Source organism: Helianthus annuus, chromosome 6 (genome assembly GCF_002127325.2).
Source record: "Helianthus annuus cultivar XRQ/B chromosome 6, HanXRQr2.0-SUNRISE, whole genome shotgun sequence".
NCBI classification, from domain to species: domain Eukaryota; kingdom Viridiplantae; phylum Streptophyta; class Magnoliopsida; order Asterales; family Asteraceae; genus Helianthus; species Helianthus annuus.
Window position 1 is genome coordinate 71,387,006 of NC_035438.2, and position 14,798 is coordinate 71,401,803.

The window sequence follows — 14,798 nt, forward strand, 5'->3', positions numbered from 1 at the left end:
ATAAAATGAACAAGAATGATTTGACATGGGGAAAAAGCCCATGATCCTCTTGTTGAAGATGATCTCCAACACAAAACCATGGGAGTTGGAAACTACACAGCTTCACTAATATTAATGGAAAGAAAATTACAAAAGTAGAGCTTGAAGGATCGATCTAAGTGTTACAATAACAATTGCAGTGATTGCGAGTGAGTGTTTTCAGTGTATTCGAGAATGTACAAGTGTTCCAAAAATGATCAAGTCAATTTATTGTACAAGCTCAGAAATAAATCCTAACTATACTTCCGACAAATCCGGATCCTAAAATGATCACATCAAGTGTTCCTAAAATGATCACATCAAGTCTCCTCCACACGTTTTTTTGAACTATCTTTGAGACAATTCCGGTGCAAGTTAACCATAACCGTTAACCTAAGAATATTCCTGCAAAATATCCTTTCAAGATAGAAGCAATCAATTGGTAACAAATACATTCAGGATCCTCGTACACATTAACCATATTAGGATCTAACTGCAGACCTACAGAATTCAGGATCCTGACTATTGAATCCCACGAAGCCAAAGTTCAGAGCCCTTGGTTGTAAAGGAGTGAAAATATCTTTATTCGGCTTCTTGGAATTAGTCTAGTGTCTGGATTTCCTTAATCAGCATCTAGTTGTTATCCTATTGCTATTTCATCTACTCTCTCACTGTTGTGAACAATGAAAGGATTTCATCGTTGGAGACCATCACAAGGGTTTCAGCAGATATTCTAGAAATTGAACCAACTTGGTCAATAGAGACGTTTTTGTTGGTTTGGCCGTCATTCCTTCTCTGAAAGGTTTGGGATAATGAAGGTAGAGGAAGAGATACACTTGGACCAAAAGTCGATGAAGGTATAGCAGATGAAGTCGATTTTGATTGGGAAGCCACTTTTGAGAAGAGTTCCGATAGAAATTGATTGTGCAAAAATTTTAGCAAGAATTTAGTAAAAAAATAGCACCGTTTGCCCCATGGTGGGCACCAAATTGTTTTGGTCAAAAATTACCTAAGCAATTTAGTGTTCAAATTTGTAATATGTGGTAGCGTGCTAGACTTTAATTGATTAACGGAAGTGTTATAAAATTTGTAATTAATTCATTGGACAAAGATGCTAAGTGTTTGTAACAACAATGTTGTGTAAATTGCCAAAAGTATTGCTCAGAACACCAGAATATGGCTCAGGATATAATGATGTCAATCGGAATATTGGAATGAAATGGAATGATTTAATAAGTACAAACACAAGGAATTACGAGAAAAGCCCTTGATCGATGCAGATCGCGGACACAAAACCTCGGGAGATGACTATAAAAGCCGTCTACCTCAATCAATATTATTGCAACAAGAAACAAAGTACAACTCGAGAATCGATGTGAACAATGATACAATATTTGCTATAGTGTGAGTGGTAGTGTAAATTCAAGAGTGTAATCTGCAAAAAAGAGTGAATAAGCTTGCGAGTGTGTGTGTAAGTGGTGTTCATAAGAGTCTAATCGATCACTTGGCCCCATTATTTATAAGATAAAATCCTAACTAGATGTACGATATTCCGGGGATGCTCTGGTATATACTTCTTTGAACATTGGAGTCCTGGTCGTCGACTTCAACAATCATTTCCTTCAACTAAGTAAGCGAAAATCATGCTTGCACGTGGTCTTTTGTCGTTTAGCCTGCGAGACGTAAACAACACATGCAAAAATAGATTAGTGTAAAAATAAGGAACAGGTTCAGGAATCTGACCTGTTGAATATCCCCAATAGTCAGTCATGATCTAGAATATTAGTCGAAATATTCACTCATAACAGTACTAAACACTTACAATAGAACCGCTATATACATAATCATTTAACTTTATGAATATGAAAGCTTTTGTCATCTTTTCCTGACGAATATTTATCTAGCTTCATCTTTCAATACATATACCTTCAAAAGCCATCTTCGTTCTACCAAAATCGTGTATGGACATACTACATACAAGATAACCAGAAGTAGTGAAGAGAGAAACAAAGGCGGTTATTTAAATATATTCAAAGTGTACAGACATACTACATACAAGATAACTAGAAGTAGTGAAGAGAGAAACAAAGGCGGGAACTTAAATATATTCTAAGAAATATATACAAATATATTACATGGTTCCTGCACTTTCTCATTTTAGTTGTGTATAGGAGTGTTTATCTTGGGTGGAGAATAATCTAACTCAACTACATCTACAACATCTTGGTAAGGTGGTTTCACAACATTTGAAGGTGATGACCTAATGGAAAAACTTTCTCTAGTAGATTTGATCTTCAATTGTGGGTTGCTTTTCTTTCCTTCATTCTTGTTGTTCTGCAAGTCAAAATATGGTTTTATGTTACTGTAACCAAGAGCTTCTGTTAAATGTTTCTTTTTTCCTTTTTTTTCAAAACCTGGGAAATTAGTACCAACCGTGGAAGTGATGGTGGAAGATGTGGGTTTTTCCGAAACTTTTCTATTTATTCCTGCAAAGAAATAAATAAGAAAATCAACCATTAATTTTCTATAGAAACACACTTTCATAATATATGGGGTGGTATCTAATATAATTAACGTACAAATAATACAAATACCTTAGTAATTATGCTTAAAATAGAGTAATTATTAGTTTTGAAATAGAATAATAATAATAATTACTTTAGTTTATTTTGTTGTATTGTATTAGTTATTACACTATAACAAAACGAACTAACGTAGTTATTATTACTCTACTAATTAAAAAGCTATTGTGTAATAATAACTACTCTAGTTAATTGTTGCCAATATTTGATCCTAACACCATATACATATATAGGGACATCAACTTCAAAGCCAATAACATATTGAGAATTATGGAAACCGCTTTAGATTTTAATATGTTTAAGACTGATTTAAAAAAAATATGGATACTAATAGTTTTTTTTTTTTTTTTTTCTGAATGGTACATTTATATGTATATTTACACATTTGTATATTTTTGGGAAAAAAAACTCCAGAAGTGAAGAGATTAAAATAAAGCATTTTTTGAATTAGACCCGTTTTCATTGATAAAACAAAGAAGAGGATATATATAATCAAAGAAAAAGTGCCCCGTGTATATATGCATATGTGTATGTGTATATTTATATATAGTGTTTGTGTTACTATATGTGTTAAAACCTACCTTGAACTTCATAAAGAAGAGTGGAGAGAATTAGTAGAGTCAATGCAAAAAAGAGCTTCATTGAGTTTTTTTTTTAAGTGCTAATGAGTAGGAACAAGCTCCCTCTTTCTCTCTTTCTGATGGAAAATAATTGTGGATGGCCAAAATGTTGGGCACTCTCCCGAGTTATATATACACAAAGCTAGTGGTTGCAACTTCAACAATTATATCTATCTGCGTACATATATAAAAAAAGTAAATAATATAGTTAACTATTGAATGTTATATTGATGATTTTTTAATAATTTAACTTTCAACAATTTTATCTATGGTCTTCATTACATGTTTGATATTTTTTTATTATTTCTGTCAACGGACCAAGAGTAAACCTAATTTGATATCCGTGAAGGGACTAGCTAAAGAGAAGGTCAAGAAGATAGTCATTTTATAAGAATGTTGAACGAGAGTTACCTATCTACGCTTGCCCGTTCAATTTAAATATCATTATTGCTCGTTCAACTTATCGTGTTTTCACTTTCTTATCATCACAAACACTGTAATATTGTTCAGAATTTGTTACAACCATACAAGGTTTCTCATGATACGCGAGTCAAAATGTGATGCACGACTCTGGGATGGGACACATAACATATGTATTTACGTATGAATTAATGAGATTTATAATGTCTGATACGCGAGTAAAATTAAGTACATAGCCATAAAGTCACATACACATGAATGAAGATTTGATTTTGCTCTTACGTGAGTTCAGAATTATATCAAACTCAATAAATGAGATCGTACATGGTTTTCTCATTTGGTAATGATATAACTCGTCTTTCCACGTACTATAGTTTTATAATGTTTGTATGATAACACTAAAAAAATATGTAAAACTGTGTTATTACTATATGAAAACTATGGATGATGAGAGATAAAATATATACTACCCAAAATTTTCAAGGGTACAGTCCTGTCTACACCATCAATCGTATTAAATATTGGGCATGCTTATATTTGTCCGGTTTGATGTGCCAACCTTAGCTCCTTTGATTGTCTATTTTATATTTATCACCATTTTCTTTATGAAACTCATCTCCACATTACCCGACCACATTTAATATGAATAATCAATTCTCATGGGACATACCTCTATTTGAATGATGAGTGGTCCTTGTTTAGGGTAATCTAGTTTTTATGAATTTGAAATACAATTGGTAGGGGCCTGGCTCATTGTGTTTAGAGTATTCACGATAGATTTACAGACTTCCTCTCTTTCACGTCACCATCTATCTTTTGCGTCCTTGTAGTTCCATAGACGGTCTGTGATAACTGACTTTTTCCAGAAAAACCACGCTCTCCGCCTACTTCCATCTATCAACTCGTAGACACGTCGGCCATGAACTTTTGTGACCGACGTGTTATGAATGGTCTTAAGGTCGCATGATTTTCCATGGAAACATTAGACGTGTCATAAACATGTTGGAACTTTTCTTAAGGTATACTTGTTCATAAGTATTTATGTATACCTATTTATCGTCTTGGTTAAATGAATGGAAAACATGGTCATGTAGATAAATATGTTCCGACCAGAGGTCGTTATCCCGGGTTAGGTGACATTTATTTGTATGCAAAGAGGGTAGTTGGAATCGTTTGGAGATATAAACTGAATACTGCCATTTCTTTGTCAATCATATCTTTGTGATGATGATACCAAACATAAACGGACAAAATCACTCCTACAAAAACAAGTATTTGCTTTGCTCAAATTCATACTAAAACCGTAGCAAATACCCATTTTACCAAGAATTTCCTACGGATTCGATTCGTAGCTACAAGTCCCATCGCTAATCTATTTTACTACGAATTCATATTTTGCAACGAATTTATGTACAAAAAAAATCATCACTGTTTTAGCTACAAATTTTGTTACGAAATATGTTAGCTATGGATTTTGCTACAAGAAAATGTTTGCTATGGATCTTTACCTACCTTTTTTTGCTATGGAAATGTTCGCTAACGGATCTTTACCCATGGTTTTTTTTTGCAAGGGAAATGTTCGCTACAAATTTTGCTAGAGATTTTTAGCTATCATTTTTGCTACTAATTTATAACTTTCGTTTTTCGTAGGTGTTTATATCTTTGCTACAGATCTTGCTAGCGTTTTGGATATGGATTTTGATACCTTAGAGAATGATTTTGTAATGAATTTATTAACATATTTATTTTAAGAATTTTGCAGAATTTAAGAAAAAAGCTTTTTTCACCCTTTTTGTATAAATTCACATAACCAAATTCAAATTGGGAGTTTTACATATTTCTCCCTTCTAAGAAACCTTATTACATATTTCCACAATCCCTAAATTTAATTATATTTCCCCTTCCTAAAGAAGCTTTATTACATATTTCCCCTTCCTAAAAAGCCTTATTATAACATACTAGCGGTAAGACCCGTGTGCAAACACGGGTCGTTTCTTAGACTAAACTGTATTGGAACCTTTTGCGTTTTCATATGACGTTGATCACACTCTAGACCCTTGTAAGGTCCGCTTTTCGTTATTGTTAGATTACTTACAAAAGGATAATTTTTCGGACATCGAAATACCAAATTTGACACTTAATAAAATTTTTTACAAAATTTGGGCATGACCCGTTTGTAAAACGGACATGCCCCCTGTTTTGACATAATTGACAATATTCACCTACGACCCTACTAGCTTTAAACTACCAAAACAAAACAACAAGTTTTCAAGTGTAAGACTTCTAACAAGATTAAACAAGGTAACAAAACATGGACCCAAAGCATGTATAAAAATTAGCGGAAGCGCTTGGTATATTAAGGCTTGATCATGTGCTCGCTCCATATCCCCGAATCGCCTATAGCGCAGTTTTACCTACATTAACAATCAACAATTTAAAAGGTTAGTTATCACCCTAGTTAAAATCATAATTCTTTCGTTTAAGCTTTATCCTTACAAAAACATTCTTACTTTTACGCATTCGACTACTCAAATAGTTGGGTTAGGCATAGACACTCTCATTGAGAGTTAAGCATACACATTCGACCCGTTTAATTGGGTTGGCATAAACACTCTCGTTGAGAGTTAAGCATACATACTTGACCCCTTTAATTGGGTTGGCATAAACACTCTCGTTGAGAGTTAAGCATACACATTACTCTTCGTCCAATCCGCATAACGGATTCTATCTTTCACATTCATTATGGCATTCAAAGCTGCCCGTTAAAACGGATAGCGTTCATCTTTACTTGACACGACTTAATTTCAATCGGTCAACATATATAACTTAACACAACTTTCGTTAGCATACCCAAATCCACAAGGGATTTGTCGCGTACTTGCTACTTGTCACATTTGTTATACAAGAATAGTTCTACATCAATTATATAAAAAGAGAATATAACAAGGATTTGTATGCAATGAATCATACCTCGATCTTGCGTTCCTTCCGTTTTCTTGGTGCTTGTACCTTCTTCCTTTATGCCTACATTAGAACATTCATTCTTTCATTTAGTTTATCAATTCATTCTACTATTTCCACATACATTCTTCTTTTAGGCATTTCATCAAACACTTGGTAGGCATTATATTTACGGTACAAGGTACAAGTTTATTAAGCATGTTCCTACTAGTTCATCACAACACAAGAATCACCTTCATTTGACTTCACATGAATTTTCATCCTAAATCAGTTTATCTAGCATTCAAACATCACAAACAAATTCACATAACAACTAACGCATGGTCATAATCATCTTGAATTTCCTATTAGTAACATAGTCTTTACAAAGTGGGTTTTTACCACACCTTTCATATAACCTAAAATCAAGCATGATTCTTGTTCTAAAAAGGAATTCTAACTTACATTTATCATGCTTGACACAAAAATTCGAGATTGGGTTCAACCCCTCCTTCTACAAATAATGAAAATCAGAAATTAAACTCACCACTTCACTAGTTAGGGTTAGATTTTCGTATAAGGGGGCTCATGCATCGAATTTCCTTGAGATTTAGGCTCCAATTTCTTGATATCTAGTAGTTAGGGTTCTTGGCTCCCTTTCCTTCCCTGGCTCGCACGAACACACCCACTGTGTTTGTGTTTTTGTTTGATTTTTCCCTTATTTAGCCCCCTTATTTCACTAGTTACACATTTAGTCCTCCCACTTGAGGGAGTATTTAACTTAAGCCTTTTATTTAACCAGTTATCATTAAGTCAAAATTTTCCATTAACCAAGTTAATTTCTTTATTTATCATTTACCATTTTTGGGGTGTTACAAGTCCACCCCCCTTAAAAGAGGTTTCGTCCCCGAAACCTGAATATATAACAATTTAAATATTGACATACCGAAAAGAAAAGGATAGTGTTTCCTCATTTCATCTTCTGCTTCCCATGTAAGATCTGAACCTTTTCGGTGTCGCCATTGAACCAACACTTGTTTAACAGCTTTGTTGCGGAGATTCTTCACCTTGAAGTCCTTAATGGCTATGGGTTTTTCGACATAATTTAACCCTTCGTCCAACTCGATATCATCGAGAGGTACTAGTGCTGTCTCATCTGCAAGACACTTCCTTAATTGCGACACGTGGAAGGTATTGTGAATCCCGTCTAGAGCAGGCGGTAATTCTAGTCGATATGCAACCCATCCAACCCGAGCTAAGATTTTAAACGGCCCGATGTAACGAGGACCTAACTTTCCCCGTTTGCGAAAACGGATTATACCCTTCCATGGGGACACTTTTAGCAAGACAAAATCTCCGACTTGGAATTCAATAGGACCCTTCTCTTGTCTGCATAAGCTTTTTGCCGAGCTTGAGCTGCTTTCAACTTTGTTCTAACCCTTTCAATCTTTTCATTCGTTACCGCTATTAAATCACTTGGTGCAAGCTCTCTTTGTCCTACTTCACCCCAACATACGGGAGTCCTACATTTTCTCCCGTATAGTAGCTCGTAAGGTGCCATTTGAATACCACTATGGTAACTGTTATTATAAGAAAATTCGACCAGTGGTAATTGGTCGTCCCAACTTCCCCCAAAATCTAAGGCACACGCCCTCAGCATATCAACAAGTGTTTGAATGGTTCTTTCTGACTGGCCGTCAGTTTGAGGGTGGTAGGCGATACTTATGTGCAATTTCGTACCCACACTCTCGTGAAACTTTTGCCAGTAACGAGAAGTAAATCTTGTGTCCCGATCCGAGACAATCGACACGAGCACTCCGTGACGGGATATGATCTCGTTCATATAAATTTCTGCCATCTTCTCAGAAGAGTAAGCTTCTTTGATGGGTAAAAAGTGAGCGCTTTTTGTAAGTCGTTCTACGATTACCCATATTGTATCGTGCCCTTTCTTTGTTTTAGGAAGCTTGGTTATCAAATCCATCGTTAGTTCTTCCCACTTCCATACCGGTATCTCCAAGGGTTGCAATTTCCCATACGGCTTTTGATGTTCTGCTTTCACTTGGGAGCATGTTAAGCATTTCGCGACATATTTAACTATGTCACGCTTCATGCCCGGCCACCAATAATTGGCTTTCAAGTCCCGATACATCTTTGTAGCCCCGGGATGGACCGAATATCGAGACTTATGTGCCTCGTCGAGCAAAGCAGCCTTGACTTCACAGAATCGTGGGATCCAAATTCGGCCGAACCGCGTCTTAAGTCCAGTCGAATTCTCTTCTAGATTATCGATCACACCTTTTAATCGTTCTTTCTTCAGGTCTTCTGCTCCGAGCGACTTTATTTGGGATTCGCGTATCGTCTCGAGTAATCTTGGCGTAACTGTCATCTTCATGGATTTCACTCGAAGGGGAGATGGATACTCTTTACGGCTTAACGCATCGGCTACCACGTTTGCCTTTCCCGGGTGATAAAGGATATCACAATCATAATCTTTGATAAGTTCTAACCACCCCCGCTGCCTCATATTTAGATCTTTCTGTTCAAAGAAGTATTTAAGGCTTTTGTGGTCCGAGTAAATGGTACATTTTGCCCCATATAGATAATGCCTCCAAATCTTTAATGCGAACACTACCGCCGCCAATTCTAAGTCGTGGGTTGGGTAGTTCACCTCATGTGGCTTCAATTGTCGTGAAGCATAAGCGATAACTCTCCCTCTTTGCATTAGAACGCAACCTAATCCCTGGTGTGAAGCGTCTGAATAGACCACCAGGTCTTCAGTTCCGTCTGGTAATGTCAAGACCGGGGGACGTGATAGTTTCTCTTTTAACATTCGAAAAGCCTCCTCCTGTTCTTTTCCCCACACAAACTTCTCTTTCTTTCTTGTCAATTTTGTTAAGGGTAAGGCTATCTTGGAAAAATCTTGTATGAACCTTCTGTAGTATCCCGCAAGACCCAGAAAACTTCTTATCTCTGTTGGGTTTTTCGGAGAAACCCACTTCATTACAGCATCGATCTTTGAAGGATCAACTAAAACACCCTCCGAATTTATCACGTGCCCCAGAAACTGCACTTCCCTAAGCCAAAAGGCGCATTTTGAAAATTTTGCGTAGAGTTTATCCTTACGGAGAACTTCAAGTACTTCACGCAAGTGTACTGCATGTTCGTCTTTGCTTTGTGAATAAACCAGAATATCATCTATGAATACGATCACAGACCTATCCAACATGGGTCGGCATACACGGTTCATAAGGTCCATAAATGCCGCCGGCGCATTTGTTAACCCGAAGGACATAACTAAAAACTCATAATGTCCATAACGGGTTCTAAATGCGGTCTTTGGAATGTCTTCTTCCCGTACCCTAACTTGATGGTACCCCGATCGCAGGTCTATCTTGGAGAACCAACTCGCCCCTTGTAACTGATCAAAAAGGTCATCAATTCTAGGTAAAGGGTAGCGGTTCTTTATGGTCAGCTTATTTAACTCCCTATAGTCGATGCACATGCGCATCGACCCGTCTTTCTTCTTAACAAATAGGACAGGTGCTCCCCAAGGCGACACACTTGGGCGTATGAAGCCCTTGTCTAGGAGGTCTTGTAATTGTGTCATTAATTCCCGCATTTCCGTGGGAGCTAATCTATAGGGAGCCTTCGCGATCGGTTTCGCACCCGGATTCAATTCGATATTAAATTCTACTTCTCGCTCGGGAGGGAGTCCCGGCAATTCCTCCGGGAATACATCCGGAAATTCGTTCACAATCTCAACATCTTCAAGCTTCGGGGAGCCTTGTTGAGTATTTACTACGTAAGCTAAATATGCTCTACTCCCATTGAGCACATACTTGGTAGCTTGAACGAGAGTACATAACTTCGCTTCCATCTTTCTTTCGCCTTGTACATTTAATCGTCTTCCACTTGGAGTTTGGAGAAGTATAGTTTTGGTTTCACAATTTATCTCCGCGTGGTTTTGAGACATCCAATCCATACCCACTATTACTTTAAATTCCCCCAAGATCATAGGTATGAGATCAATAGCAAACTCCTCATCCTCGATGGTTAATTTACAATCCTTACATATTTCGTGCAACAAATAATTTTTACTATCTGCTATTTCTACTTCTAAGGGCATTGACATTCGTTCAATCTTAAAGGAAGGATGTTGTACGATTTCACTAGAGATAAACGACATAGTGGCCCCGGTATCAAACAAAACATAAACCGGTATTGAGTTTATTAGAAAGATACCTGAAACCACATTCGGCTGGGATTTGGCTTCTTCCGATGTGATTTGAAACATTCTCCCCTTCGCCTTAGAACCCTCTTGCTTCTTATCTTCTTTGTTTGACTCTTGCTGAAGCTTTGGGCATTCCGACTTGATATGCCCCCTTTCAAAACAGTTGAAACAAGTCTTTGGGTTGTTCGGGCATTGATAAGACGAATGCCCCTCCTTACCGCATTTGAAGCACCCCTTTTTGCCTAACAAACATTCTCCGGTATGGAGCTTCCCACAAGTCTTGCATGGTGTAATTCCACCTTTTGACTTACCCTTTCTTCCTTGATCCTGAAACTTCCCGTTTTTAGATGGACTAAAACTTGCACCCTTTTCACTCGGTCTCTTTTCACCTCGCTCTTCTTGCCTTTTAATCTCGATCTCTCTATCCCGTGCTAAATTAATGAGCTCCTCGAGGGTTTCACATTTTGAGGGAGTGATGAACTCTCTAATTTCTGCCTTTAACACGCCATAGAAACGATTTATCTTCATTCTTTCGGTTGTTACCAAATCCCCACAGAACTTCATCTTATCCATAAAAGTGTTTGATATTTCATTAACTGGTTCGTTTTTCTGCCGGAGGCGTAAGAAATCCTCCTGAATCTTGTCGATAGCCGACTGAGGGCAATGATATCTCATGAAGGGCCCCTTGAACTCTTGCCAAGTCATAACTTGCAGTCTATCTTCGCCTACTTCCTTGCTGTGCGCATCCCACCAATCTTTCGCCTGATGGGTTAATAAACCGGTGGCGAACATCACTTGGTCCTCCTTATCGCACCGACTCCGTATAAACACCGCCTCTATATTCGAGACCCATCTTTGACATTCAACTGGGTCGATTTTACCGTCATACGTCATCGGATGGCATGCCATAAAATCCTTATAAGTGCACCTTCGTTCCTTACCTCTACCCTTGGATCCTTCGGTTAATTCTTTCAATTCTTCGAACCTACTGGTCATCATAGCATCCACAACCCCCAGAACTCGGCTTTCTACTTCTTGAGCCAATCGTGGAAGATTGGCTTGCATAACCCCTTCCGCTACTTCCGTAACTTTGTTCTCGAATGCTTCTTGTCTAGCCACATCATTGTTATCATCATTATCATCATTAACATTTCTTGCATCAGCCATCTACACAAAATCATGTTTACACTTATTACGGATCATAGGCTTTAGCATATCATTATTCATCAATCCGTGTCACTTATACTCGTTCTTACATTTTTGAGTTTTATTTCATACATTCGTCGTTTGTCTCATATCTTCACACACATTTCGTTCAACGTTTAATGGTTTTATACCATCATCATTATCTATTTATTCCTTACATGCTTATTTTGCCCCATTTTGACCCGACAGAATTGTGAATCCGGCTCCCGGGAAGTCCCGTTAAATAAAAATATAAAAATTAAAGAGAATCGTGGGCTGGATCAGACAAGCCGTCGGCGACGGCTCACCAACCCATCGGCGACGGGCTTTGCAAATGGCCGTCGGCCAATTTACCCCGTCGGCAGACGGTTAGGGCGTCGGGCAATGGGGTGGCGTCGGCGACGGGAGGGTACCCGTCGGCGACGGCCCTTCGTTTTGCAAAACGCTGCAGCTTGGTTTTTGGCTGTTCCGACTGTTTTCCGGGTCCGTTTTCAGCTTCCCGGGTCCCGGGATTTCTTGTTTAACCCATCTTAACACTCCTTAACACAATAAATCTTACTTCTTAAACCGTAGCGCATTATACATGTTCATAATAAACGAACGTTAAAAGTTTTACCTCCTTGGCGATTCCGGAGCGAGCACATTTGCACGAGCCATTGGTTTGAGTTCGAGCACTTATACTCTTGTCGAATCCCTCAAACCTTGGCTCTGATACCAACTTGTAAGGTCCGCTTTTCGTTATTGTTAGATTACTTACAAAAGGATAATTTTTCGGACATCGAAATACCAACTTTGACACTTAATAAAATTTTTTACAAAATTTGGGCATGACCCGTTTGTAAAACGGACATGCCCCCTGTTTTGACATAATTGACAATATTCACCTACGACCCTACTAGCTTTAAACTACCCAAACAAAACAACAAGTTTTCAAGTGTAAGACTTCTAACAAGATTAAACAAGGTAACAAAACATGGACCCAAAGCATGTATAAAAACTAGCGGAAGCGCTTGGTATATTAAGGCTTGATCATGTGCTCGCTCCATATCCCCGAATCGCCTATAGCGGAGTTTTACCTACATTAACAATCAACAATTTAAAAGGTTAGTTATCACCCTAGTTAAAATCATAATTCTTTCGTTTAAGCTTTATCCTTACAAAAACATTCTTACTTTTACGCATTCGACTACCCAAATAGTTGGGTTAGGCATAGACACTCTCATTGAGAGTTAAGCATACACATTCGACCCGTTTAATTGGGTTGGCATAAACACTCTTGTTGAGAGTTAAGCATACATATTTGACCCCTTTAATTGGGTTGGCATAAACACTCTTGTTGAGAGTTAAGCATACACATTACTCTTCGTCCAATCCGCATAACAGATTCTATCTTTCACATTCATTATGGCATTCAAAGCTACCCGTTAAAACGGATAGCGTTCATCTTTACTTGACACGACTTAATTTCAATCGGTCAACATATATAACTTAACACAACTTTCGTTAGCATACCCAAATCCACAAGGGATTTGTCGCGTACTTGCTACTTGTCACATTTGTTATACAAGAATAGTTCTACATCAATTATATAAAAAGAGAATATAACAAGGATTTGTATGCAATGAATCATACCTCGATCTTGCGTTCCTTCCGTTTTCTTGGTGCTTGTACCTTCTTCCTTTATGCCTACATTAGAACATTCATTCTTTCATTTAGTTTATCAATTCATTCTACTATTTCCACATACATTCTTCTTTTAGGCATTTCATCGAACACTTGGTAGGCATTATATTTACGGTACAAGGTACAAGTTTATTAAGCATGTTCCTACTAGTTCATCACAACACAAGAATCACCTTCATTTGACTTCACATGAATTTTCATCCTAAATCAGTTTATCTAGCATTCAAACATCACAAACAAATTCACATAACAACTAACGCATGATCATAATCATCTTGAACTTCCTATTAGTAACATAGTCTTTACAAAGTGGGTTTTTACCACACCTTTCATATAACCTAAAATCAAGCATGATTCTTGTTCTAAAAAGGAATTCTAACTTACATTTATCATGCTTGACACAAAAATTCGAGATTGGGTTCAACCCCTCCTTCTACAAATCATGAAAATCAGAAAGTAAACTCACCACTTCACTAGTTAGGGTTAGATTTTCGTATAAGGGGGCTCATGCATCGAATTTCCTTGAGATTTAGGCTCCAATTTCTTGATATCTAGTAGTTAGGGTTCTTGGCTCCCTTTTCTTCCTTCCCTGGCTCGCACGAACACACCTACTGTGTTTGTGTTTTTGTTTGATTTTTCCCTTATTTAGCCCCCTTATTTCACTAGTTACACATTTAGTCCTCCCACTTGAGGGAGTATTTAACTTAAGCCTTTTATTTAACCAGTTATCATTAAGTCAAAATTTTCCATTAACCAAGTTAATTTCTTTATTTATCATTTACCATTTTTGGGGTGTTACAACCTTAAACATCTGATTGAACAAAAGTGAACAGACATTTAACCTTTGTTTTTAAAAACCAAACCTCTGATTAATAAACAGATTTTAGGTTTCAAAAGAGTATATCATTTGTTTGAGGTATCTAAAACTCTGTTTGACTAAAGTCAACCACTGTTGGTAAAGGGTAATCTCTGTTTCGCCAAATCACTGTTTCTCAAGACTCTATTTGTAACCAAACAAAGGTTTCAAACATATGTTTCTCATACCATTGTTTAATAAACAAATTTTAGGTTTCAAAAGAGTGTATCATTTGTTTGAGGTATCTAAAACTCTGTTTGACT

General features: G+C 37.2%; 2 protein-coding genes and 1 long non-coding RNA gene across 4 annotated transcripts; all 3 read right to left on the bottom strand.

Annotated features, from left to right (window-relative positions):
* Positions 1–1,310: 1,310 nt before the first annotated feature.
* On the bottom strand, positions 1,311–3,317 carry LOC118479920. Of its 2 annotated transcripts, XM_035974834.1 has the most exons (3): positions 3,182–3,317; positions 2,452–2,504; positions 1,316–2,352 (listed from the first exon to the last, which is right to left on the bottom strand). In XM_035974834.1, exons 1-3 carry the CDS (start codon positions 3,240–3,242, stop codon positions 2,176–2,178), a joined length of 291 nt encoding a protein of 96 aa, XP_035830727.1. In that variant the 5' UTR covers positions 3,243–3,317; the 3' UTR covers positions 1,316–2,175. The 2 variants fall into 2 exon arrangements, with proteins under 2 accessions (XP_035830725.1, XP_035830727.1); XM_035974832.1 differs by having other exon boundaries at positions 1,311–2,504.
* Positions 3,318–7,356: 4,039 nt separating this feature from the next.
* LOC110944853 lies at positions 7,357–11,978 on the bottom strand. Its single transcript, XM_035974178.1, has 5 exons — positions 10,142–11,978; positions 9,577–9,775; positions 8,772–9,459; positions 7,527–8,013; positions 7,357–7,367 (listed from the first exon to the last, which is right to left on the bottom strand). The coding sequence occupies exons 1-5, from the start codon at positions 11,976–11,978 to the stop codon at positions 7,357–7,359; spliced, it is 3,222 nt and encodes a 1,073-aa protein (XP_035830071.1).
* A 750-nt stretch (positions 11,979–12,728) lies between these two features.
* On the bottom strand, positions 12,729–14,273 carry LOC110864053. The gene is made up of 3 exons (XR_002549578.2): positions 14,146–14,273; positions 13,629–13,682; positions 12,729–13,072 (listed from the first exon to the last, which is right to left on the bottom strand). It is a non-coding gene; the product is annotated as an uncharacterized LOC110864053 (long non-coding RNA).
* Positions 14,274–14,798: the final 525 nt, after the last annotated feature.